This window comes from Corvus cornix, chromosome 8 (genome assembly GCF_000738735.6).
Source record: "Corvus cornix cornix isolate S_Up_H32 chromosome 8, ASM73873v5, whole genome shotgun sequence".
NCBI lineage: Eukaryota > Metazoa > Chordata > Aves > Passeriformes > Corvidae > Corvus > Corvus cornix.
The window spans coordinates 16,581,021-16,609,010 of record NC_046338.1 but is presented as its reverse complement, the minus strand read 5'-3'; the positions used below and the strand labels follow the sequence as shown (position 1 = coordinate 16,609,010).

The 27,990-nt window shown below is 40.9% G+C and overlaps 1 protein-coding gene across 2 annotated transcripts in view; it reads left to right on the top strand.

Annotated features, from left to right (window-relative positions):
• Window positions 1-27,990, top strand: part of TGFBR3 (transforming growth factor beta receptor 3) — a 119,047-nt gene that overhangs the window by 33,244 nt on the left and 57,813 nt on the right. For both annotated transcript variants that reach the window (XM_039555862.1, XM_039555861.1), the window contains exon 3: window positions 15,527-15,711. In XM_039555862.1, the coding sequence (XP_039411796.1) occupies window positions 15,527-15,711 (185 nt within the window). The remainder of the gene's footprint in view (window positions 1-15,526; window positions 15,712-27,990) is intronic.

The following is a 27,990-nucleotide window of genomic DNA, read 5'->3' as shown; positions in this document are numbered from 1 at the left end:
GAGTATCTGAAGGGGGCCTACAAGAGATCCAGAGAGGGACTCTTCATTCAGGAAGTGTAGTGACAGAACAAGGAGTAGTGGGTTCAAACTGAAAGAGGAGCAGTTTAGGTTAGATATATGGAAGAAATTCTTTTCTGTGAGGGTGGTGTGAGATACTGGAACAGGTTGCCCAGGGAAGTTGTGGATGCCCTATCTCTGGCAGTGTTGAAGCCTGGTTGGATGGGGCTTTGAGCGACCTGGGGTTGTGGGAGATGTCTCTGCCTATGGCAGGGCCATCGGAGATAGATGATCTTTAAGGTCCCTTCCAACATAAACCATTCTATCATTCTGTGGTTCCAAGGGGAGGGAACATGTGTCCATTTTCCTGGCAATTGATCCAAAATAATCTTTCCAGTCCCAATTTTCCTTAAAAAATTCTGAGATTTTAATTCCATTTAGGTTCGTGTCTGTTATTTCCCATGTATGGCTTTTACTGTGTTTCAGGGCTTGAACTGCTGAGTTCAGAGGAGTGGAAGATCAGGCAGGGCATGGGGCATATGCTATACTGTGGCACTCTGGCCAGGTGTATGATTACGTAGTCCCACCATCAGTTTCTCCTCCATTAAGTGTGTTTTGCAATATGTCTTTTTTGTTTTTTTTTTAAAGGAAGAGGTGAATAAACTTTAAGTTGTGTTTTTCATGTAAAATGTTCAAGGAGAACCTGCTGTGTTAGGTAAACAGGGTTAATTTGAAGTCTCATTTAAAAAACACCAAATTATTTGCCTAAGGACAAGCTCGCATTTTCAGCTGCTAAATTTCTTTTGCCCTATAAATTAGTGGTAATAATGTTAACAGGTTATAAAAGGGAGAAATACAGCAGTGGAGCCATGTTTGTGCAAACCATCTATCTCAAGTGCTAAGCTGCACTTTAAATGATTGTTACGCGTTTAGGAAACTGGCGCCAAGCATTTCAAAAGTCTCAGATCCTCAACTTCTTGAAAATACTCTGAAAAAATGTTTGTCTAGGTTTATGCACCTGGAATTTCTGGTTTAAGTAATCTTACTTTGAGATAACTTCACTGTGATGATGGCAACACTGAGCTGTGGTGGAATGGCCTGTGGTCTAGTGGAAGGTGGGTTGGTTGTTTTTCACATGTAAATATTAGAGTAACAGCTGAGTTTAATATGTAACATCACACTTTGAAAACAGATTCTGTTAAGAGTGTGGTGTAAGCACTGAGCTTGTTAAAAAGTATTGTTTTTGCTGCTTCTTGTCAGCCTTTTTGTGTAGATGTTCAAAATAGAGATTTCTGAGCCACTTGATCTCTGTGCTTGTATTCCACTCATCCTGTTGAGTCAGTCTTATTGAGAAGGCAAAGTTCAATTTCTTCCAGTATGGGGAGGAAAAAACAAAGATGATTTCTGCTTTTCCTAGCTATAAGCCAAAAGCAGTTGACTTGCAGAGAAGATCTCTTTATTTACTTGTCTCTTTATTTATTTACTATTTTACTTGTCTGAACATTTACAGTTTTATAGAAGTAGCAGCAGAAGATGAGAAAAAATGTGCACTTGATATGGACAGATATTGTGCCCAGCAAACAAACCTCTGGACAGTACTGATGAGAAGATGTTTATTTTTATTTATTTATTAAGCCTTTCAATGGTTAAAAACCATAGATATATCTGTTCATGATTAGATGGTTTCAGAGTTGGTCTGAATCAGAGGTGCTTTTTCTCCTGTAGAAAGCTTTCTCCTTCTTTGAGGCAACAACCTGTGTATCAAGTCATCATGCACAATAAAACCCAATCATGGCAAGGGATTTGGATTATTTTCTTGGTCACTCAGATTCTGGGCTGATGATTCCCAGCTCTGTATAAGACGGATGTGATTGATTACGTGTCTGTACTGGAGAGGCTGGTGTCTTTAAGACAGGTACCTGCCCAGGTGGTCATTTTGGCATGACCCCAACAGTCAGTTAGGTGGAATAGATGCTGACATTGAAATATATGCAGGAACAATACCTGCAGATCCCACTTTTATCTACTTTTGAACACTTGGGCTTTCATCTGTATTTAATATTCAATCTCTGTAAGTGTAGAAGGCCTCTTGACTTAGTCTGCTCTTTTGCACCATGTCTTCTCTTTCTGCCTGGAATCTTCTGGACAGAATAACAGGAGTTTGGTTGTTTGTTCAGGACTTTCTGGGATCTATGAGCTTGGTTAAAGCTGCTGGTACTGATATTGGATAGTTTACACGTGTTTGGAAGTCCAGGACAAATGTCCATGCACTGCATAGATGCAGGTGCTACATTGCTGTGTTAGAATGACCATACTGCTGCTTTTGAAGGAAAGGATTGGACATTTCAGATCATAATTTTCAGGTTTTTAGTGGTTTGGGTTTTAATATTGACCTACATATTTGTAAATTTCTCCCTGGACATACTGTGATAATTTAGCAAATCACCCTGTTTCATTAGCTATGTAGGTGAGGCTGTGTGTGGTGTGGCAAATTATTTTAGGTCTTCAGATAGAACAGTGATCTTGCAAGGTGAATGCACAGAGAAGTTGTCTGCAGCAGTTTTCAAATCTGTAGCATCCTGTATACATACATCTTGTCCCATAAAAAGATTCTATAGCAGTAACCTGAGATGATGAAAATGTGTAAACCAGACAGGATTTACCCAGGATCTGTTTAATCAGAACAGTAAATAAAACTTCTTGATCCTCATTTTTAGGTTAAAAAAAAAAAAAATAGCATTTCTACCCTCACCCTTTTACCCCACCCCGAAAGCTAGAGGTAAGTCTAACTTGGACTGAGAGCTAAGCTGGTAAAAGAATTGTATGGCTCCTTCAGTCTCCTTGAAAAATTATTCTGTCTGAATAAAAAGCTTTATGTAAATTCAACAATAATAAATGACTTTACGGTATCTGAAGGACTGTGCCATGAGGTCCTAAATATGTAAATGAATTGAAGTGACAGTGTATGCATTTAATAAATTATTAAACCAGTTCAGACTTCTCCCACATCAGGTCTAATACTGCTACATCTAAGGTGATTCTTCACAGTGCAGCTGTAAATGCAGTTTCCAGGAGTTTACCACAGGAAGGGGAGTGCAGAAGTGCAATGTAGTTACCACTTATAAAGGCGGTAGCTCCAGTCTTACATTTCATATGATGTGTTAAGAGTGGGCTTACAGGAACACTGATTAGGAAAGCAATTTTAAAGAGACCATGTGTCATGACTGCAATGTCTGTCATTGTAAATGGTGAGTATAGTAGTGCTGAGGAAATGAAATGAAATTCCTTCAGGAAAAGTTTTTATGTCAAAAAACAACAGTCTCTTGCATGCTTTTCAAAAGCGAAACAAATACCTTTATATTACTAACGTGTGGTTGATCTCACTTCCACTGAATGTTTTGCCAACATCTAGATGAAATAGCTATGGAGAACGTGTGTGTACATATATTTACAAACACACATGGACATACATAGAACTTAGTGAGGTATTTCATTAAGCCTTTTTGGTAATCAGAGCACTTGTTAAACTGTGACTATTTGTGTTCTCCACCATGGAAATAATTATTCAAAGTGAAAGTGCATGAGGAGCTTTTGAAAATAAAAAATGGTAGTTTGTCTCACTGTTGTGCTTATCATGGACTAGAAGGAAACTGCATTTCAACATATTTTCTAAAATCAACAGTATCTCCTTCTAGGAAGGTCTTTTCACATTGTCAGTGAGGTTTCACAAGCAAGCATAAGCAAGTCTGAAGGCTCCCTGCTGCCCATAGTAGGGACAGGGGTGCAGTTTATTCCAGTGCCCTTGGTGACAGTCAGCATAGGTACTCCCCAAACCTTCCTTCCTGCTCTCCAATGCACCAAAGGCCAACAGAAACCTGCTTAGTCTCTTTATTGCTGGGTTACTTTCCTGTCATGTTAGTGAGTTCAATCAGCTCCTGGGGAAGGCAGGTTTGGTCAGCATCAAAATAGGCATAAGGTAGCTGGAAAGTGTTGGTGGGAAGGAGGAGAGAGGTGGAGAGAATGAGTCCTAGGTTGGCTGTGGTTAGATGTTGGGTGATTCATCCCGTCTCATAAACCTGCAGGGTTAGGTTTTATTGTTTTTTCATTACCTGTAGAAATGGCTGTGTAGGTATAGGTCTGTCAAACCTGCCATCCCACAGACTTGTTCACTGGGATCCATCTCCCTCTGGATGATGTGGCACCCTGTGTACGTGAAGCTGAGAGCTGTGCCCCGGGTGCCAGGCACAGCATTTGTCACCTGCCAAACAGCCACTGGGGACTGGGGAACTGTCCGGCAGCTGGGCTGGCGCTTCTGAGAACCTTCAAATCATATGCAGGCATTAAGTCACAGTGCCCACAACTGCCTTGGCTTGGGGCATTCTTCAGCACTGGGGCCAACCTGCTGTTTCCTTGTCTTCTTTAGGCACAGAACCTTGAAAAATTTTGAGCACAGAGTCTTTCTTAGTTAAAACCAAACCAGATAAATATTCAGAAGTCTGAAGAGAAAACCTGTAGCAGGGCATATTCCAGGGTTGATTTCCTTGCTGATTCTACAGCAAAGGGCGAGAAGCAATTGGTAACTGAGTGGGGGCTGGGGTACAGTACGGTAGTTTTTGGCTTCTTTTAGTTTATTTTTTAAGTATCTCTTTTTGTATTTTTCAAGACAAGACTGAAGCTTTTTAGTGTTTTGCAGAGGGAAGCTTTGTCTTGCTTAAGCACTTGATAAGGATCAGTTTTCAAGGTTTGTTCAGTGAGACATTTAGTGATAGTGAACTCATCCTTAAAGGGTCAGTTACAGGAATTCAGCCTTCAATTGAACTTGTAATCTTGTTATTTTTAATTAGGAAAAAGCTGGTATGCTTTCAGTTATGGAGCCATCTTTCCCCCAGTTTTTCTCCTTCCCTTTGGCTTTTGCTGCTTCTGAGATCCCCCCTGCATTTGATAGGACTGAGGCAAGCAGTTGCCAACTGCTGCAGCTGAAAGCCTGAGTAACAAAGCTACATTTCTTTATTTTAAGAAGGGTCCTGTCCACTGATGAGGATTTTCAAACCTTTTGCAGCTGAGGAGCTGGGAAAGGCAGCCCCAGCATGTCCTGGTGTGGCTGGCGGCGTGCAGATCCCGTGGTTCAATGCCGCTGCTCTCATTCTGACTCTGCGTCCAGCAGCGGTGTTTATCAGATCTCCCTGACACACAGCACTGAGCAGATGTTCCCTTTTTTAGTATGGAGTGATGTTTCTGACATGCAAGCTGAGACTAGGAAGGGGGGGCGGGGGGAAGGCTTGTAAAGTTTCATGCTTGAGTGAAGCACCTATATGTCAGTTTCTGACAGGCAGAACTAAGGGGAGGGAATACCAAACCCCAAACCAAAAAGTGCTCTCCAGCTGCTTTTCACTGAGTGCCTGGTGTTGGAAGCAGAATCCACAAGCTTCAGTACTGCCCAAGGATTAGAGGCAGTGACTGCTAGCCTGTTCTTCTGATGGGCTACTCACAAATGGCAAGGCTCGCATGCAGCCCTGGGCCCAGTGACAAAGTTAAAGCAGATGATGATTGCAGGAAGTTGCTGTTGAGTTGACAGCTGTACCATCTGGTACTCTGCATTTCTGTGGCTGTCAAAAAGATATTTTTGAAAGGAAATCCCCTCTCTCTAACTCTCCAGATGTGCATGCATCCATATGCACCAGCATCCAGAATTCATTGTTCCCTTTCTGAAGACCAAAATACAACTTGCTGATAATTGAATTGACAGATAAAAGCAAGACATCTTATTGAAAGAAGAGCCATGTGTATGCAGGTGTAGGGAATGCTGAGTGCTGATGAAGCTTAGGGGACTAGGTAGGAATGTTTGAATGGAATAATAGGGGTTGGGTAAGAAAGAAAACCAACTGTGGAGAAGGAAAGGAGTTCATAGAGGTGATTAAAAAAAAAAAGGTGCAAACAGAGCTCCTGTAAGTTCAGTGTGTCTATGTATGTGAAGAAAAGGAAGCAGCTTGGGCCAGGTAAAAGAAATTAAATAAAAGGAAAACTTCGGCTACGCTTTCACTTTGAAGCTTGGATAACCTATCAAAAATAATGCTAATGTTATGAATTAAAGGAAAATCTGTTAGTGGTTTGTAGAATTGTGTAATACTGTAATTGTTTAGGAATGTTTGTAAAGTGTCTAATAGATTCAGTAAAGGCAATTGGAAAATTTTCTAAATTGCAAGAGTAGCTATCAACTCTGATTGGGATGCCCCCTGAAGCAGTAAACATGAGGCACCTCTAAATCTGTCCTGATCTCATTGAGGTTGTCCTCATTAGTCACCAGATAAGATATAAACTCTTTTCACTGTGTGGTAGTGCCCCTTGGACAACCAATATAACAGTGTATTTTTGGGCAAAAGATGGCTGCATATGTAGTTCCAAATGAGAGTCAGTAGGGATTAAGCATGTGACAGCTACTTGCAATTCTGAAAAACTGCCATGGGATATTTTTAATAAATATGATTCAGAAAGGGTGAAAAAAACCCAAACAAACAACAAAATCCACCTATGCCAAAAATCTTACTGCTGCCCCCATACAGAAAGTATGCTTTCTATAATCTTACTATTACTGTGTATTTTGGTACCTTTATCTATACTATTGATACTGCCTGACATGGAATTCCAACACTTCCTGTGTTGGTTTGAAAATCATTAGAACTTGTATCAGCACTTTCAAGAATGCCCATGAGTATACAAAGAAGTGAAGAATATATTTCCAATTCAAATAGGTAACATTTTGCTTAGAGAGACTCAGAAGGCTTGTTTCCTTGGATAAGCATAGATTAGTGAAGTTTACATGTGTGTTTTTGTGCATGCTCTTTGATGAATTCTTGTATGGCTGATTGTGAAAGTAAGTACGGTTCTCTGTCTTTGCCTCCTGAAACTGATTTTTTGAAACCTGGAATTTCCTTCTCTGCCATCTTTAATTTACCCAATTTCAGGAATACAGTAAAAGCAGTAGTGTGGGTAGGATGGTTTGATGAGTTTCAATACTGATTTATTTAAAATACAACGGTTTTGAAACCTGTTTGAGTTATTTTTGCTCTAAGTAGGCATTAAATTTTTATACAGGTTTTTTTTTTTTTTCCTTTTGGCCCCAATACAGAGCTCTCGTGTAAACCAAGCAGAATGCTTCCTGTAGTTTTCTGATAAAAAGCGCACTTCCATTCATTGTTTCCATTCAACTTCCTATCTTTCTATGGTAAAGAGGGGTGAATCTGAGACAATTTATGGGCTATCTCTAGGGAAAATAGACTTTTACAACATGATGTTTAATTGTTGTTGGGAATAATGAACAAGGAATTTTAGAAATAGTTTGTGTTTATTCATTTCTTCCTCATTGTACAATCACTGTGCTGAAGACAACTTCATCCATTAAGAGTAATGAAAATTGAGTGCTACATTTGCTTCTTCCATTAAGGCTGTTAAGGCACAATGTTTCTTTGCGTTTTAGGTACTGCTTGTTATCTGAAATAATTTTGTATCTTTTACAATCTTGATCAAAGTTCATGATGCAAGTCAGCCGTTTCTGAAATACAGTCATGCCTGGGGGCAGGGAAGCCCTCAGTCTGACTAACACTGACCACTGTTTAAAAAAGGAGTGCTTCATGGGACATAGGATTAATGCAAGAGAATCACCTGCATTTGATTTTTAGACTAAGTGCTTGAAACTTTGGGTTTTTTTCTAGTACTTGAGAATAACAAAGGGAAAACGTCAACAACCCTCTTTGAAACATTGGTGGACCACTTTGTTTTCAGTTCTTTGGCATGGAAAACAGAAATTGTGCTTTCTGGATGTGTTTAAATGAAAGTCAATGCATTCATGCTCTCATGTTTGCAACATGCAAACATGTTCTGTTTATAGGGATTAAAAAGATGCTCTTATATTAGTGGAAATGTTTTCCAAATACTTGCTTGGGAGAAGGAATGGGAAGAGAGAGTAAGAGCATGTGTGGATGAGTTTGCACATTCAGGCATGGAAAAATACTAGAGAAGAGTTCCTGTGTGCAGTGTTTTGCTGCAAACCTCAAGAGAAGGTAGGGCTCTGACAGTACTTCTGGTCAGAAAGAAGTACAGCAGAGGTTACATAAAATGTAGCTCTGTGGTAGAGTACATCTGCTTTTGAAAGACTTCTTTGTTTTCCAGGTGCAGATGTTTGTTTTCTAAGATTATGCCTCATGGGTAGTAATGCCTTAAGACTGTGCTCAGCGGATGTTAAACCAAACAGGTTTTTCATTCATTGCCTTTTCTGTTTAATTAGCTTAATATGTGTATAAACAAGACACCTGGGGTTTCTTTTGTTAAACAAGATACTTACTGATTGACATTGCCTAGTTTTGCCTTGCTTGCTTAGGTATTGAAATAGAATTTTGCTGTGTAATGAATAAATATGACTTTATAATTTGCAATTTTTCATGAAATGGATAGCTTAGGTTTAATTAATAATTTCTGAGTAGCAGTACCTTGCTACAGCAGTTGAATTTTGTTTGATAGTTAAGCTTTCCAATTAAACTTGCATCAGTTTAATGTCCTGATAAGGACAAAAGATCAATAGACGCTTATTTTTCAAAAAGTGGAAGAAGGAATTTCTCCTTTAAAAATGTAATTTAAATTTTTTCCTACATGGAAAAAACTGTGAGGTCCGTGCAGGTAACGCTTGAAATTAGATCATCTCTACTAAACAGCGATAAACCTTGTGCTTTTACCAGTGGCTGGGAGCCATGGGAGTGGATGTTTTGCAACACATCCACCAGAGAGGCATAAAAAATTATTTTACTTAGAAGGAGAAGCCAGCATCAGGAGTTGTACCAAGCATAACAGCAACCTAGAAAGGCAATGGGGCATGCCATCTGAATGATTCCCAGTGGGCAGGCAGATGATATTAGATAGACTTTACTATGTGTAAGAGAAATGTCTAGAAAAACTGCAGAAAACAGAGGATCAAAAGACATGGCAGATTAAGTGTAATCTACTGTGTTGAAATGTCTGAATAGTTTGGTCCATACATGGAATAAGTCTGGGCAGAGTTGATAATAGTGGAATGGGAATTAATTGGGGGATAGTATTTGGGGATAGACAGCCCATGGAGCAAGGGTCTAATTGCATATAGCAGTAACACCAGATGTCAGTGTAAAGGTGAAGAATGTAGGTTAATGCGTAGTTCCAGAGAATTTTTTTCTTCCTTGAAGAAAGGGGAAGGGTGCAGGGATGGTGTCATGGAGCTCCTGGAGGTTAGTGAGCTCAGAGCGCTGGAATAGGAAGCCTCTGCTGAGTTTTTGCAATAGCACATGTTTTTAGTTAGTACAGCTTGTATGTTTTAACTCCTTCTACAACAAATCTTGCCACCTGTACTGGATATTTCTTGAGGATATATTTTTTTCTCTTCTCAGTAAAGTTTTATAGCTCGTTCAATTCAAATAGGTATCTGTGGAGTCTGGTATCTTGGGTGTTTTGGTTGGTTGGATTGGTTTGTTTTTTCAAAATAGGCAAAACTAGTCCATGTTCATGAATCTTCTCCCTGCAATTTTAAACCTCTCACCCTTGCCCCAATGCTAATTCAGTCAAAAGTAGCTCCACCATGAAAAACATGCTCTAGATGTGACAGTAAAAGAACTCCCTGAAAATTAAGGATCTGAAGGGAAATGTGTAGATTTATACAAATGTAAAAAACAGTAATCTGCTTTAGTCTTCCTCCTGGCCAGTAAGAAGGTCTGATATTCTCTGCCCTGCATCTTTCTTATCCCAGTCACACTTACTCAGAGAGGAAAATCGTGTAATCCAGGAGTAGTCTTGGAGAGCCCATCCACTTGTGGTTGCTGGTCATCATGGAGGTGCTTCTTCTTTTCATGAGCAGAAACACTGTGGTTTCCTCTATGCCGCTGCCTCTCAACACAAAGCCGTGTAATATTTCCTACCACCTGATCTTGTCTTTTTCATCTCTCAAGGCTGCTTGCCAGAATTAACTGGTCCTGAGCAGAGATGTCTTGCTTGAGTGCTTGCTTAGGAGTGTGAAGCTGTTTTTTTCATAGTCATCTGTACTAAAAGCTGCTCTTCATATTAATAGTGGAGGTTGTCCATTATTCCCTACATTCAAATTATTAGGAATTTGGCTTTCCAGGTGGTCATTTGTGAAGGGGTATGCAGGAAGGAATTTAGTTTTTACTGTTAGAGAGCCACTCATATTGAATAAGTAGTAGTGACTTATTTTCTCTGGGAGGGATAGGTATCACTTCTCTCTGTAAATTCTTATTTGCCTCAACTGTTGAGTATATTTTTTGGTAAAAATGCTTCCCTCAGTGAGAAACTCTTTATGAGAAGAAGGTTGTGTAGGTGGTAACAATTGCTCCATGTAGAACAGTGGCCCTTCGCCCATGCACTTGTATCTTTAGAAATGAGTGGTGAAGGTCATGGGAAGAAGTTATTGCTGAGTCTTGCTCAAGTGCTCTGAGAAGCTTTTTAGTTCAAGAGAAAATGGCTTTCCCTCCCTGTTGTTGCTCAAAAGCATGTTTGTTTCAGCCATCATTGTCACTAAGAGATATAAGAAAATGCCCTTAAATTAACCTTCTCTGAAAGAACTTTTGTGGAAGTCTGTCATTTGGGCATACTGAAATCTCTGCTTTAGTTAGCCTCCTCCACATCTTAATGTGCCTTTCAGCATAAAGTGATGAATTCTAGCAGGATCCGCAGTAATTTATATTACTTTGTACCTGACAGCATAGAGATCCCTTGTGTTCCTCAATAGTCTGGATTCTGATTTTTTTGTTTTTACATATAATGACGAGATTAGTGTCATTCTCTCATTCAAAAAACAATTAGAATAAATCTGTCCTTCTTCTGAGGAGCGTTCAATCCTATTGGTGTGGGTTGTACCCTCTGCTATGGCATATGGGAACCATGCTAATGTGCTGTGGAACCCCCAGCACAGATTCATGCAATTTGCGGGAGTTGCTCGTGCTTTTCAGCTGACAACACTGCAGAAATCACCATGGAAATACAACAGAAAGTACATTACCCTTTACTATTTGAATAAAATCAATCACAGTTATGAGTTAGTCTTGGGCTGTTGTGTTATCCCCCTTAGTGTCTTACTCCCATTTCTGCTACCTTCTTACAGCAGAGCACATGTTACTCATTAGTAGCATGGATGATATGGGAAACAAGAATGTTGAAGTTGTATTGAATATGTTCCAGATGGACACAACTACACAGTATCAAACAAGGTTGGGTCTGCACTGATTTCCTTTAAAACATTAATTGGAAGTGAAAAATAATTCAATACTCAACAATTCTCTCGAATTCTGAATTCTCAAAACATTTGCCATCGTAAAATATATACCTATTAATTGTTTCTTATAAAACTGCCTAACCTGCTTTCCATCCTCTAAAGGCATTAAGCAACTAAAATTTGATTGTGGTAGGAGCCAGGATTTCCTAACAAGATTAAGTGGTTACATGCTCCAAAGTTAAACAAAAGCCCAAGGATGGCTGTGTGTGTGCACTTAGATTCTCAGCAGAGAAGGCATTAAAAGCTTGTGACATCACTAGGATGGATAAACTGAAGATATCTTTGACCCTTTAAGTTTGAGGGGGATGGAGACACAGGAGAATATCTGTACATGTTTAGAGCTGATAAGGCAATCTTGATGTGTTAATTGGATGTTGAAAAGAATGGATTTTGGCAAGATGTTGGTATTGCTGATGCGGGTGAGGTTGGCAGAAACAGGGTGTGAGGCTGGAGTGGGAAACTGGCAAAGCCTGATCCTGGGGTTTGTGGGGGGCAGAGCAGCATGACAGTAAAGCTCAGGTAGGATGAAGCTGTGGTTTCATGTTGGCTTTCAAATATGAGTAGGTGGTGTGATAGACAATCAGATAACAATAAGGTGATAAACAATCAGATTAGTAGCGTCCTAGGGTGGACTTTGTGTTTGGTTTTTTTTCAGAGTGGTAAATATGCCTTTTTTAGGGTTTAAACTACATAGAGAAAGTAACTGGCTTTCTAGTCAGAGAAAAGTGGCAGGCAGGCAGGAAGATAAAGAGAAAGGATCTGTGAGGGAGCCAAAAGCTGCTAATTTGGATAGAGGAGAGCTCTCGCAGCTCCCACTGGAGTAACAGTACCTTGTAGCAGCATCCACCTTTCTTTGACTGGGGCAGATCTGCAGGTGCAGTAGGAAGGGCTAGAAAGAAATGCAGTTAATGAATGTTGAGGAAATAACTCCATCATTGCAGCGGTGCACATGGTGTAAGAATAGACTAAAGTACAGCATAAATGCAGACAAGGTGGCAGAAGGAGCTGCCTTGTGCCATGTACAGGCTGAGCATTCAGTGGACTTCGTGACCTAGGAATAAGTTTTCCTTTCACTTGGCACTACGTCCAGGTGTGCCAGTGTATGCTGGGCATGGCACTACACCCAGATCAGTGGTTGGGCAGATAAGCCAATATCAACGCACGAGGATTGAGGTTTGATATTGCCAGCATGTGTAAGAGGAATGGTGATCATGGGAGTCTTGAGTTGCTGGGAAAGGCAATATGGGCCCAGGACATAGCTACACAGGCACCTATGTGAACCTTGGCAAAAATGAGACAGCTGGAGTAACCTCTCGGTTATTTACCCCCCAGCATGCCTTGTACATGGGCAGTCTCACAGCATGTGTGGGCTCATTGCAGTGGAGCATCCTCTGATACTCTGGTCGTCAGTTCAGATTTCCAGGGCTGTACCCCTTTACAAGGCTGGTCTGAAAGCAGTTCTATCAAATGCAGTAGTTCCCCCAAAGCATTGGTTTCTTAGACTGAGCAGCTCAGAGCAGCTCTGTGTACCCCTTCCCTCCAAACAGAGTTGACAGAGGAGCATGCCCCAGGCTGGCAGGGCGTGCGGGCAGGCGCTGTGCAGCTGCACTGCTGGAAGAGTGGACCTACACCAGTAAGCCGTGCTCAGGACTGGTGCAGCACGTGGGCTCGCTGCCAGCAGGGTGACAGGATTTCTGCCAGAGATCTGGCCCCTGTCCAGCCAGGGTGGAGTGCAGGCAGAGCAGGCATGCCTCATTCTGCCCGTCGCTGTGCAGATAAGCTCAGCTGTGCACAGTTAGCCAGGATCTGAACCTCTGCTCCCTCTGGGACTGTTTGCATCTTGCATGTTGAGCAGAAAAGAGGGATTTCTTAATGTGCATGTGAGGTGCCAGCAAAGGAGGCAGTTACAGCCTGAACAAAACAGTCACAATCATCTTCCCCTTGTAGGATGTGAGGGGAAAATCCACATGTCTTCTACTCTAATGTGGTAAATTTGTTGAGAGTAAATACCAGATGGAGGCTGGAGGGGAGGATTGGTAGATGTACTGCATGGGAATAGGTGTTCACAAGGAAATCACAAGGGAGGTATTAGGTCTTTCTCCTGAACCTTTGCTAAGTAAAGTGCATGTTTTTGTCAGCAACTTCATTTCTGGTTTTGTTCAGTCTTGCATCTTGTTCTTTGTGAGTGAGTGTGTGTTATGACTGAAACATCTTAACCATCAACTCCATTCTGGCCTACAAGAAACGATTCAATGAACAAGTGCTTCTTTCCTTCCTAGCCTGAGAAATGTTTGTGGAGTTTAGAAAAGTTTTTTGTGCAGGTTGTATAACATGGTGTGCTGTAGGACTTACACATCAGTGGCCGGGCTAATTGGTTAGTAGGTTCTCTGATCTGCTCTTGTACATCAGGAAAATGTGGCCTCTCTACTGATTGTTGTTATTGTTACAAATTCTAAATATTTCTTCAACCGGAACAAAGGGCAACTTTTTAATGGATGGTTTTTTTTCTTAAAGTGAGTATCATTTCTTGGACTGGTCCCATTTTGTATGTGTGTTCTTTAAAAGGAGTCAAATAAACCCCAGAAAACCTCAAGTCCTCCAAGCTGGTGGTCAGTGCTACTGCCAAGCTTCTCGTTTATAGAGAAGAAAGTTTGTTTATGCTCTGTACCCCAAGCACAGGCATGCGTAATTTATGCCTTGAGCATTGCCTTTACAAATATCCCTGCTCTGTGGGAGCTCATAGGATATGCACTATGCACTGGTGGGTTTCAGGAACGGCCCTTTTGTGGCCCAAGGCACTGCAGAAATCTCCCTGTGCTCAAGGGCTTTTCTTTTTCCAGATAGTCTGGTTTAAGCCAGACTCGGACTTGTAAATAAATGGCCAACTGCAAACTGTATTTTGAAAGAACCATGGTTTTAACCAGCAAAGTCTAGGTCAGTGCTAATATAATTAAACATACGTGTACACCAGTGTCAAATGAGCTCTAGTGCTACAATAGCTGGCTTTAGACTTGACAAAACCAGATAGAGCTCTGCCATTTAATCAGTTGAAGATTTTCTTTATTTTGAACTTCTTTCAAAGGAAGCATTTTACTACAATTGCAGACATGCACGATCTGGAAAGAAACTATTCTTCTAGCTTGTATTTCTCTTTTATGCCTGGCAGCCTCTGAACTGACTGATTCATGTGAGTCTAATTCTTACCTGAGTGACTTTGGTGCAAATTAGGGGTTAAATCAATTACGTTCTCCTATGACCTTCTGAATCAAAAACATACATGTATCTGTTACTGTCAGGGGTGGGCTTTAGCTGTTTTGGAAAAGCAGGGCTGCTTTTCCTAAATATTTTTCTTGATTTAGTTTCCTGAGATATAGTTTAAATGTAAACTGCCCCGTATGCTTCAGCTTTTGTGCTATCTTGCTCTATCACATCACACGGTCTCACGTACTATATAAGAGTATGGCACTGCATCATGCTGTGGTGATTATTTGAAAGGGCGTACACTCTGTTTTGGACTAGATAACTGTTATCAGTGTAGATAATTGCTGTCAGACACAAAATAGACTCAGTAAACAAACATTTCATTTTATCATGTGACAGATGCCTGCTGTTTTGTACAATGTATTTGAATGATGTTCACTATAAATCAGCACTGCTTCAAAAGCAACAAATCCAACTCGCCCAAATCCTTCCTGATGTAATTACCTTTATAGTAGATGTTAACTTTTTGTTGTTATTTATACATGATTGCATTTTCAGTGTTTGCAGATAACAGTGTTTGACATAAATAATTCGCATCTAAGACAAACCAATTCCCCTGCTACCACTGTGGTGGTGGGTTTTTTGGTTGTCTGTTTTTTTGAGAGGTTTTTTGGGGTGTTTTTGTTTGGTTCTTTGGTTTTTGTTCTTTTGTTTTGCCTTTTTTACTTTTTTTTATATTTTTTTGTTTTCCTCCCTGGTAAAGAAAAGACTACCTTCAATTTTGGAATTCATACTTGAAAAGTTAGACTTTCAGAGAGAAACAAACCAATGAGTTAGCATATTCAAGAGAACTTAGAAGGGCAATGGGAATAAATGTCTTAATTTTGTGGAGAATGAACACGAGGCTTCTGCTTTTGTTCCCGTGGATTTTCTGAACAAAAGGATGATCATTATTTGACAAGTATAAATGATGTATTGCTTTTTTTTCCTCCCAATGATGTGTATCTGTGTCTTTCTCTGCAGGTCCTGTGCCTCAGAGGGAATGTGTCTTATTGCCTGTTAACAATTCACACCCAGTCCATGCCTTATTGGAAAGCTTTACAGTCTTATCTGGCTGTGCAAGCCGGGGCACGACGAGCCTGCCACAAGAGGTGCATGTCCTCAATCTCAGAAACCCCAAGGAGGGTCTTGGCCATCATGAAAGAGAGGTAAAGGGGAAATTACTTTCTGTCCAGATCCCTAGTGATAAGTATATCTGCAAATGGGGTTATTATACGTTAATTTGCTGCATAAAGATATTTCTGAATTGTCACCAAAGTACCACAAAAAACCATGTGCAATTTGCATGGAGACTGTCCACCTATGCTTTGCATGTCATATGATTAAACTGCTTCCATACCTAGCCACCCACTTCATTATCTTTCACAACCCCCAAGTATACTTAAAAAAGGTGGGGGCCGGGCAAAGGAAATAAGAAACAGATTTAGATCTCCAACAGGCCTTTGCAGAATTGGCTGTCTTCAAAAGCAGATCGTTTACCTAAATGTGTTGTAAATTAACATGAATACCTTTGGATCCCTGCCATGACCACTATAAACAAACACTGAAGTTCAGATTCTTTTACCAGTGTAGTACAGCCCTAATGTTTCACTGAGGGGGGACTGCTGAACAGAAAAGCAAGCAGTGCTGACTATGGTAGTCCAATTACTTATTTATGTGTGCTGCACTCGGAGGGACTGGCAAGAACTTTAGCTGTTCTGAAAGCCACAGCAGAATAAAATTTTTGATGTCAAATTGTGCCATAGTGTTGTTTACTCTCAAAACACATCAAAACAGAGTGCCAAAGTGCAAAGAAAACGTTGCATGCCCTGACAGCTGAGCTTTTTAGTTCATGTTCTTACAGTATTACACACAAATCCTTAGTACTGTGTCCTGTGAGAGCAACATGTGTGTACACAATTAGAGAATTTGTGATGAGAGAACAAAGATGATGATCCAACAGGGAGAAGCTTAGAAAAAGAGGATTGTTGCAGTGAACCATGTACTGCAGCAGAGGATCTAAATCTGTGCTGAAAGAACTTCCAAGTGAAGTCTTTTATAGTGATTAAAATAAAGGCAGATTCTCTTGGCCAGAATCAGTCTTTCCACTGACTTCAGTATCAGCCTTGTTGGATTTGTGATGGCTTCAGCTCAATGTGTATTGTATGCATCCATGAAACTTCAGCTGTTGTGTTCATTTTCAGTATATATACAGTCTTAAATATCTAGTATATGATAAGTAAAATTATTTACAGTTTTTTCAGTAGATATCTTACTGGCTTCCATTAATCAAAATTGTCAGGTCTTCTACTGTCACAAGATGAATAGAAGAATTACACTTTTTTTGGTGGGACTGTGAACGAGGAACAGATATTTTTATATTTGGTGGGGGGTATGGGGGTTTGTTTTGGGATTTTGTTTTGTTCTGGTGTTTTTTAAGCCTTTCTTAGTATGTCAGGCGCTGGGTTATCAGCCTGATAAGGGCACTGTGAATGACTGAAAAAAGTGTAGGTACAATCAGTTCTCTGCACATGAAGCCCAAATTGTAGGGCTTTTTGTTCTTTTGTGGGGTTTGTGGGTTGTTTGCTTGGGGGCGGGGAGGGGGTGTGTTTGGAGGTTTGTTTGCTTTGGGGTTTTTTAGCATGGTTTCTGATGAGAACTAAATAGCTGTATGTGATTCTGCTATGGATTTGTCAGTGCTTCTCTAATCACTCAGCAAACTTTAAATCTGTTGCTAAGTCACAGGCGAATTGGGTATGAGTAGATCTCACAAGGTAATCACAAGTTTTATTGAAAGCGGGCAGAAGAGTGCCCTCACTGTGGGGACGTAGTACCAGGGGAACTTGTCATGCCTTGGTTACTAAAGGGTGCCCATGGATGGGATGAAGCAGGCTGCAGCTGGAGCTTGTACCTCCCAAGAGACCAGAATGACTGAAGTGAACATTTGCATAAGCCCAAATTTCCCTCTGGCCCGCTGCCGGCGCCGCTGGCACTGCTTGCGTAACTCGGCACTTGGTGCAGTTGTGTGCATGCACAACGGGAGCGAGGCACGCGTGCACGAGGATGCAGGCTGTGCCCCTACTGCCTGATCAGCTTGACAGAATCACAGAATTAAATACTTGGGTTTGAGTAAAAGTACTTGCTGTCTAGCAGAAAGAGGCTGCTTGTGCCTCATCTGATGTGCTTATGTTAAGAAAGCAGTGTGCCCTAAGCTGTCTTGTCTGTGTACTTTGGGGGTATACTGAAGTGTAGGGCACTGAATAGATTTCAGTATTTGGAGCCTTGAGCCTCCTTCTCCCATTTCCTGAGCAATTTCCAGTCACAGCCCTTGGAGACGGCTGCTCTAAAAATGCACAGGAAGCTGGAGCAATGTTTGCTGGCAACAGTGTTGAGCAAAAGAGTGTCAACAACTTGGAAAGATCCAATTTTACTTATAGGATCAGACTCAGAGAACAAAGTAGAGCAAATGTTATCTTTTCCATTATTGTAGAAACCAACTCCAAGTGGCCCTTTGTCTAAAAGTAGAATGTACCCATCACCTTAAGTTACGTGAGCTTGATTTACCAGCTGAGGTATTTCCTGTTGCCTACAAATGCTGATACCAAAGGTAGAGATCTGTTTGTCATACAGTATTTCCAGTAGACTCCAGAATAAAACAAGTGGCTTTGTTTGACGGCACATTACTTAGATTTAGCGACATCGAAAGCATGTTTAAAATAAATGATGTATTTGTTCAGAGGTTGGCTGAAGTTCTGATAATATGGAATGCAAGATTGGAAAATCTTTAAGGGGAGGCTTGCTTTGGGGGAGGAGGTCGGGTTGTTTTGTTTTTAACCTGCACTATGCTAGAATGCTGCTAAATTACACATTCCTTACTTGCTGGGAGGAGTGTAAACTTCCCCTAGCAAATTCCTTGAAGGGTTCATGCATTAAACATACTTGTGCAGTTATCATAGTTCTCATAAATATGCAACATATGTGTATGCATTAATTTAACTCACTCTGACACTTGTGTAGAATATACAGACAACAAGCGTTTGCAAATTTAAACACAGGAGGGGTGGCTGATGTGGGGGGAGGGCTTGGCAGGGGTGTATGTTCCTCCTGTAACACATGCAGGCATTTCAGTAAGGGTTAGTAAGATTTGGGTGCTTTTCCTTCCCTGTAAACTGGAAAAAAAGTAGACAAAAGACAGACTGAAAATGTATAGGCTTATGTATTTTGAACAGTCTTTGTGAAACTGAATCAGTAGTTTACCACTTTTGTGTTAAGGCAGAAATCTGGTAAATATTGGGTCATATCATGAAATGCTGCAATCGCATCTATGATCTTCAAGGAATTTGTTTGTATTTTACTTCATTAATCCCACTGGGGTGAAATCTTGTATGTTGAGACGGGGAATGTCTTCTTTCTTCAAGCAAAAACCCCTGAAGTTCCAATCTTTTTCAAGTATTTCTTAGAAATGTCTTTTATCACCATTCATATTTGGCCATGCTTTATCATAGGAAATAGAATACGGGTGCATGTAATAGCCTCAAGTGTTTATATTGAACTTGGCATGAAAAATGCAAGCCTTTTTTGTTTGTTTTATTTGATCAAATATTCCTGGGGAAGTGAGTGCGTGTGTGCGTTTCTGTACTGATCTGGGTCTCAGCTGAATGCCAGGAACTACTGAACTCTTACAATAACTTTCTCTTTGGCTTTGGGTATCTTCACTGCTTCAGTTTCTCAGTTTTTAGAAAGGAGATAGTTGCTTCCTCATGGAGCTGTTTGTTCCGAGGAAGAGTTTGCAAAACTCTAGAGATTTGCACCAGAAAAGTGTGTATAGAAGAGCATAAAAATTATTTTAAGATGGAAGCCCCCCTTTAGGTATATTATCAAGTCCTAAATTAACAGAGGATTCTTTTATTATGCCTCTTGGTTGAATGTCCCTGAGCTGCTTCAAGCATGCAGTCACAATTGAAATAGTTAAGGGGAGAGAGGAGGGGCATATAAAATTAATCTCATGTGAATACTTAGGATTGAATACATATGAATACATGGAATCAGAGTTCCTGGCAATGGATTCACTATTGTTGTCGTTGACATCCTCATCCTCAAAAACTTGAAGATGTTACGCCTGATACAGATGTTTAACATGTGTTATATGAAATGAAGGCAGGAAAACTAAGGACTTGTCTATATTTTTATAATTTTGAGTAACGCCACTGAGGCTGTAATAATCCAAAAGACCTTTTTCCCCACTGTTTAATCAGTGCTACTTGGTAAAAATTTATAATAACTTCAAAAAATTTCCTTTGAGAGTAAACCTGATATTAAAATGGCTGTTAGCTCCTGGAATAGGCTAATTATAATGGGCTGATCCTGAATTCAGGATAGTTTTTCTGTGTCACAGGATTTTGGGTTTTTAAGACTATGAAGATCTGGGTGATGAAGGTGGTGAAAACCTAGTTCATTTTGCCTATTATGCTACACGTTTACTGTATTTCCCAGTGTGTTCATTTTAACTGTTTTCAGAAGTGTAATACTACAACAGCCTTACCCAAGGCTATGTCAGGGAAAAATGTTTTGTTTCATGCTCAGGCATCCAGAGATCCAGGAACAGCCTTGAGATTCAGCTCAGATAAAGGGGCCACTTTCTGGGCGTATTTTAAACATGCTGACCTGCAGCACCAGAGCCATGGTCAGAGGGGGCCTGGAGGTCATGTGCCGACAGCAGGCAAGAAGGGAATTCAAGGTTTGTTATTTGACAGCTGGAGTTAGTGAGGATTTTGTTACCTATTCATTTGTTTGAATAGGTATACACCGCTGCACATGGGTATATTTAGTACTTCTGGTAGGTCAAAGGCCTTTGCTTTGAAGAAAAATAGTTGCTGCTTTAGAAGAAGCAGCTTTGAGAGATAAAACAAAGCACTGTGCCTCTGCCAAGGTACAGACCAAATCTCAGCATTGCAAGGGTATTTTCCTTTCCTTGCCTCTTCACTTTCTGACCACCTTGGCTTGGCAGCAGCAGTGGATCTCTAGCTATTGCAGCAGACATGCAGGTTTCAGTGCGAGTATGTACAGGGGTTTTGAACCTTCAGTCTCTTCAGCTGGCCAGCTCTCCTGTTATGCTGAGCCCATCCAGGTTATTAATCACTTCACCCGTTACTTCTTGTTCCTTGATGATATGTGGTTCATGAAGTTATGCAGAGGCAACATAATCAGCCATAGTGGGCATACAGAATGACAGTGGAAAATGAGTTTGGCCACCTGCAAGCCTCTTTGTCAAATTCGAGGTTGACTACTGCTTTTTATTGTGGTCTTCTTGCATGGTGTGTTGTGAGGGAAGAAGATCCACAACATAAGAAGATCGAGAATGGGAAGTCCAGATGAATTACTGCTTCCACCAGTGCTCTGTGGCAGTTAGGTCTCAGAGTCAAGTTGTGGGTGACACTACGGCAAATGTACTCCAGGAATACCCTGTATTTGTTGCTTGGAAAGCAGGAGTTCCTCATCACATGCATCTCTGATCGTGGGTAATTTCAAAAGCTTGCCCACAGCTTGTGGTAGCTCCACTGGCTCACCAGGGTGGTTTCACAGGCTGCTGTTACTCCCTTTACACACAGCCATGCCCAAGAGCCCAGCTGGAGTACTGGACTGAATCAGAAATTAAGCTCATGATAGACCTTATAAAGCCTTAAAGATAGTGGCAGCATGCTCCACAGAAATCATAATCATTCAGTGTCTGTCTCAGATAACTCCACGTCTGCTGAAAGCCGCAACTCCCATGCCGCTGATACACTAAAATGACATTCATGTCTTAATTGCCTTGATTGATGAACATGGCATTGCCATATTTTTAAGAAGTGGAGTTTGCTTGTTTTTTGAAAACCATCACAATGCTCTTCCCCCTCTTCTCTTCGTTATCACTTTTAAGGCTTCTGTGCTTGCATAAAATAACACCTTTTTTAATGTGCCTTTTTCATCTTGTTTGTCTGGACCGCAGTCTTTGCGTGTTGTTTTTAGCCAGCTCAGGATTTGCTGGTCATTGGACTTGGCAGTCATTTCAAGTTCTGCCCACCAGAACTGCCAGAGGAAGTCCTGTGTTGGCCAGAGAAGCATGTTTGTACAGAGCTGGCTGTCCTGCGGGAGCGTGGCTTGATGCGTGTCTGCCCTTAAAGAGGCAGCAGTGACATCTCATGACTTGGAAAGTGCTGTGCAAACCCTTGGTATTTTCCGTTTTTAGCAATGGGACTGTTTGCTGTGTGCAGAAAGTGAGCCCTGTTCTCAGTTCAGAGAGCTGTGTGGAGCGGTGTCTGAGGCCATGCCAAGGCCTACCACAGAACGCTGATGGGTTCAGAAGGAAAAACGCCAGGATGAGTTTTCTGACTGCTCACAGTTTTTGTGTTTGCTGTCTGCTGCTTAAAGCGTCACGTTGGAAGCTGTAAACTGGACTCTTGTTTTCCTCTGATGCAAGTGCCTGCAGGTACTGATGTGCTCTTGCAGGGTTGTAGAGAGCAAGAGGGCTGCTGCTGCTGTTTACTAGATGGACTCTTCCTGTCTCTCTGTGGCTTGCGTGTGTAAGCACATTGTGCATCTGTGCTCACATGTTTCTTTCAGGCAGATGTGTGTTGATTTTTGATCATAAACTGTGATTTGTGTTTGTGGTCTCCAGTTCCCTCAAAGCTTGTATCTGATATGTCTTAGAGTATTTATAAATTACTACTCTGTCTGTAATTACTTTCCCCAAGAAAAGATAATTAAGGAAGTGATGATATTTCCAGAAGTCCATTTATATCACAAACCCCATGGTCAGGTTTCAGTCTAGCTTTGGGCTCATGCATGTGTGTGTGAGATATTGGAGCAACATTTGTCGTGAGTGGTCATGTTTATGTTGTTCTCTAGACTGTCTGTTTGAACCAAAAGCTGGAATTAATGAAGTCATTCTTCTTCAGCTCCCAGCACAGGGGAGAATTTCCAACATAAATTGTGTGGACCTTGCCATGCATGACAGTCATGCTCCTGTATCAGCTGATAAAGTAAAACCATGCTATGGCAAGATAGGAAAACAACAAATGTTTTAATTGGTTGGGTGTTTTTATGTTCTCGCTTTTCAATTACACTCGACTTTGTGTTTCTCTAGAAGTCTCTTATTTCCCTGTGAAACATAAGCAGAGTATTTATACTTTTTATTTAAAGGAGAAGATGCGAAAATAGCACCACCATGAGGTACAAATATCTGAAACTTTAATTGCTTGAAAAGTTTGAAGGAAATATAGGTAGTTCATAGCTGATACTGTCTCTTTAACAATTGCTATGGCAATTTATAATAAAGAAATATTTTTATTATGATTAGAGATCATTCCATATGTAATAAACATGGTGATGGCAGTAGTTAGTGTTCCTGGATGAGAGGTGGTATTTGTTGATGACTCAAATGCCATCAGCGAGGGATAAGTATTAAGAGCTGTCACCATTCTGGAGATAACCAGCATTCTCTTACCCTGAAGACTGTTTGAAGTCTGGCTCACTCTTCCATCATCTCTCAAGGAAGCACAGTGTTCATGTCTTCTGCATGAATGCAGTGTGTTAGTGCGTGAATATGTACATAGGGTTTCGAGGCCTCTTGGGAAAGTGACTCTGTCTGACATTGGTTTTGCAGAGAAGTACAGCGGCACTTGCTTTGTAGATGACTCTTCAGAGTAGGCCATTGGAACATGCCGTCTTTCCTCTGCTAATTGGGTTTCAAGTGATACTTGCAATGAAGTAAATTGAACACTGAAAATGCACCTGGAAGCTACATGGAAAAATACTGAATGCAAGGAGCAGCAGTTGGTTCTTTCTTGCTGGAAAGCAACCCAGTATTTTCTTCAGTAAATCTCTTTTCAAGCAAGAATCAGCAAGACAGTGTAGATATGAAGTGCATAAAATGGCATCATTGTGCAAGAATATACTTGATAGCATCACAAATACCTTCTGGAGGTTTTTGTCAGATTTTATGGTATTGATTCTGCAATTATATAGAGAAAAGAGTAGTCTTACTTATAAGGCTAGGCCTGATTAAATGGAAAATCTGGTTCCTTAGAGGTTTTGGTGTTCTTTTTTTCTGTGTAGTTAGTATCATAAAATCATTATTTGAAATATTCCCCAAATACTCCTTTGTTTGTACAGAGATTAAAAGTTGTGATTATTTTTAAGTTTGACAATAAGAAAAGAATTGGGAAGATTGAAGACCCACCCCAGGGGAATAGAGAGACAATATATTGGTGACAATTACTTTTAATCTTCTGAAAGCAGTTTCCTTTGTATTTAATTTCTAATATTATTTGTGAGCAAATGTAGTACAGACACATATTTGCACCAACTCTTACTTGGGCTGGTGAGTTACTGACAATAAAGTAAACAAAACTGTTTCCTAAATCTGGAGCTGCTGCTAGGTTTTCTGTTTTTTATGAGTCATGCACACATGCTGTTCCTTACTCTGGCTTGGAAAGCAAGAATTTAATTTTTCATATCCAATAAAGATGTGAATGCTGCATTTTACACTCTCCTGTGTGACAGTGCCCTTTAAAAGACACCTGTAGAATGATGTTTCTTTTTTCCAGTCATCTGGATTTATGTGTGGTCTAGCTGCAAACCGTGAGGACCAAATTCCTTTGTGTGTGGAGGCTTTCAAATGGCATAACCCTTTGTCCTGCAGTATTTCTGTCCTCTTTTTCATGTTTGTTTGTAGTATTTACTTGTTTTCTGAAGCCGTATTATATCAGCCTCCTCCTCTTCCCCACCTGCAGCTTGTGAAACAGTGGAAAGTATGATGTTAAACCATTAAGGGTTTACCCTGAGATTTGGAAATTGTCTGTTCAGATTCCAGTTTTGCTATGATGTTCTTTAGACACTGTGTGATCTGTTACATTTGCATGGTGTTTTGCAGTTGAGATGAACTTGAACCTGCTGTGTCAATTCTACCCTCAGACCTGGTGTGGATGGGATATGCTAATACTGTCTCTGAATACACATAGTATTCAGTATTAGTACCAAGCCTTGATTAACAAGACCTGTTGAGAGGCAGTATGTATTGATACTGTAGTGATACATTAGTGCAGCCCTGTCATTTGTGGCTGGGTGGCTAGCACCTATCTAACTTTCTACAGGCAGTAGAAACTTGGGTGTACCTGGAATAGCCTGCGTAGATTTGTTCAGAAGGCCCCAAATGCATTTAAGGTAAATGATCCTGGCAGAAATTTGTTATACATCTTTTATCTCTCAGTTTAAGAAGCATTTCCTTTGGGACATGAGCCGCTTTTTAGTATGTACTCATATTCTCTAACATAGTTAATCCCCTTTACACCCATTTTTTCTTTTCAGGGCATTGGGTACCCTGTTACACAACTACCTGGTAATAGTTTAGGGGTTGGAGAAGGGAAGGCAAATTAAAATTTGCAGCCCAGATGATGCACTGAAGAAAAAACCTGGATCTGCAATATATGTACACATAAGTATGGAATAGAAAATTAGTTTCATTTCTGCATGAGTCTTCTACCTGAATTGCTGAAGTAAAATTTAGTGTGATGATACCATTTTTTTGAATAGGCCGCTATCAACAGTGGGGGGGATGCTGTACTTGTGTACAGGGACAGATCCTTTGCCCTTAAACAGATCTAAAGCCAGTAAGGAATTTTCCCACAAAATGTATAAAAGGAAGACTGTCCCCTCAGGATTCATTATATGCCATGTGAATGGCGTTGACAGCTACTGATTTATGCAAATCTGAGCAAAGCATTGTGTTTTTAGGACTCAAGTGCTGGGAAGCCTGGCTGATCTGCAGAAGGACGCAAATGGTGTCCCTTAATCTTTGGGAGCCTGAGCATCTAGCTCAGGTCACAGACAGAACTGGTGAAGTGGTCCCAGCTTTGCACTGATGGGCATGAGTTTTCCATTGACCAAACCATGGGGCTGGTCACTGTGGGCAGCCCTTGCTCTCCAGGTGACCAAAGTAGGGATTATTGTGTGAGGGTTAGATTTGGTTGGCAGAGCTGAGCAGAGTTGCTTGTGCAGAGACTGCTTTTTTTTGCTGCAGATGGAATTTTTTGAAAAAATCTTATTTTTCAGGAGAATTTTGATTCTCGAAGCTATGTAATACAGAACACATTCAGTGAAAATTGAATTGAAATATATATGCACAGGGAAAGCTGGATTTTATGTAATTCAGGTAAATTAAGCTAACATAGGCAGTGTGTGTATGGTATCTACATAAAATTTATCAGTAAACCGTTTGGGTTGTACTTTCAAGATGATTGTCACAGAACTGTCTCAGTATGACTTGCAGTAATACAGTTATTGCCCTTTGTGTTCTGTCCTTATACAAACCCTCAAGTTTTCTTACTCTTAACTATTCTTGCACTCTGAAAGTAATACCCCTTTCTATTGCAAATAGGACTTCAATAACTGTCCTGCTTTTGTTCTAAAGGGCTCCCTCTCATCCGACTGTTGGATACAACTGCCAAGTCAGTGTATGGGCAGAGGTCAGTTTTCTGTCTGGTTCTGATGATAAGCCTTAGATCTTCCTTAAAAACAATGTGTTGCTCTGCATGGAACAGGTGCCAAACTCCAGGGTGATGCTTCATCTGTACTGAAGGTGAAGGGAGCTGTGTTTGGTTCTTGCCTTGAACATGTTTTGAGGCTGCCATTTAGCACCTGAGGTCACTTGTTCTGTTCAGCCTAGAGAAGAAGAGATTGAGGGGAGACCTCATCACATTCTACAGCTTCTTCATGAGTGGAAGAGATGGGCAGGCACTGGTCTCCTCTCTGTGGTGACCAGTGACAGGACCCAAGATAATGGCCTGAAATTGTGTCAGGGAAGGTTTAGGCTGGTTATTAGGAAAAAGTTCTTCACCCAGAGGGTGGTTGGGCCCTGGAACAGGCTCCACTGGGAAGTGGTCACAGCCCTAAGTATGACAGAGGTTAAGAAACTTTTGGACAATACTCTCAGACACATGGTGTGACTCTTGGGGATGGTGCTGTGCGGGGCCAGGAGTTGGACTCGATGATCATTGAGGGTTCCTTCCAACTCAGCTTGTTCTGTGATTCTCTGATTTTTCCTCTGAATCATTAATAATGGGAACATCATGCATAATTCAAAATAGTTTGTTAGCAGATGTTGGCATGTTCATGTGCTGCGGGACTTGATTTTTAAGCTCTTTGTGTCTAGCACAGCACACCCTGACCTTTAACCTCTATTGCAGGACAAGTAGGGGTGGAGGGAAAAGGAGTTTTAAACACCTTTTGGTCAAACGTTTTTGAGAGTACTTCTTAATGAAGAGAGTGCAGTGGGCCCTAGGTCATAGCTGGGCAGTCCTTATCAAGTTTTCTCTACTCTTGTCTTTTTTTTTAATGGAGCCCAGTTTTCCAGTCTGGGTGGTAGATTGTAACAGTCAAGAGATTGTGCAATAGTATTCTCTTTTTTTATGAAGTAATGTATGGGACCACATCAGTCTCTGGTTTAATGCCAGTAGCTTCAGTGGAATTATGCCAGGGGTGAATCTTTCCCATGATTTTTAAAACTGAGCTATAACTGCTGTTTTGTCAATCTGATTCTCTCAGTACTGTGTGGGCGAGAAGGTCCAGGCAATGCCAATCTATTTGCAATCACATATTTAGGGTAAAATAAGCAAAGGGTTGATTTTAGAATTAGAGTGTTGCATGAGCCTTGGAAATAAACTACAGTCCCCCACGCACCTGGGTAGATGCTACCAGGAACTCAGATCCATTCCCTAAGGATTGAGTCGTGCCTCATCCTGGAAGTGACAAAAGGTCTTTTCTCCCCTTGTGCCTCATGCATCACAGCCCCCATCCCTGCTCTCTCCCAAAGGGGCAGGTCCCTGCCCCAGCAGCATCCATGAGTGCTGGTCTGGCAGAGAGAAGGTGGTGTGGTGTGTCCCTGGCAAGGGCTGTGAAGGTGGCCAGCATTGGGTTCTGTGGGAGAAAAAGGAACTGTCTGTGGGTACGAGTACTTTCTTTTAGTGCCATTGCAGTTTCCCTGGAGTTAGTGGTTTCTTTGATACTGATTTGAAGATTGTCTGTCTGATTGCTGGGATGAGTTTTCAAAAACTGGTGCTTGCTCTGTCTGTACAAAGAGTCTGCACTGGAGAACCTTCCTAGAAGGGAAGCAGTAGGATCTTGTGTGCTTTTAGGAACGTGCTTATACACTCATTTGATTTAAGAGTGCAAATATCTAACCGTTTGAGCAAAGTGATGTTCAAGCAGTAACACCATGTGTACATACTTGGAGTTTCTTGGAAAAATCAGCAAACTCTCTCTCAGAAACTGTTGACTCTGGAAAGCTGGGCATTGTGATCTACTAATAGCTGTCTTGGTATCAAATCTGTAACACAATATTCAGTGATCATAGCAAAAATATGAGGGGGAGGAAAAAACAGTATTCCATTTTGAATTCACAGTCCATGTCT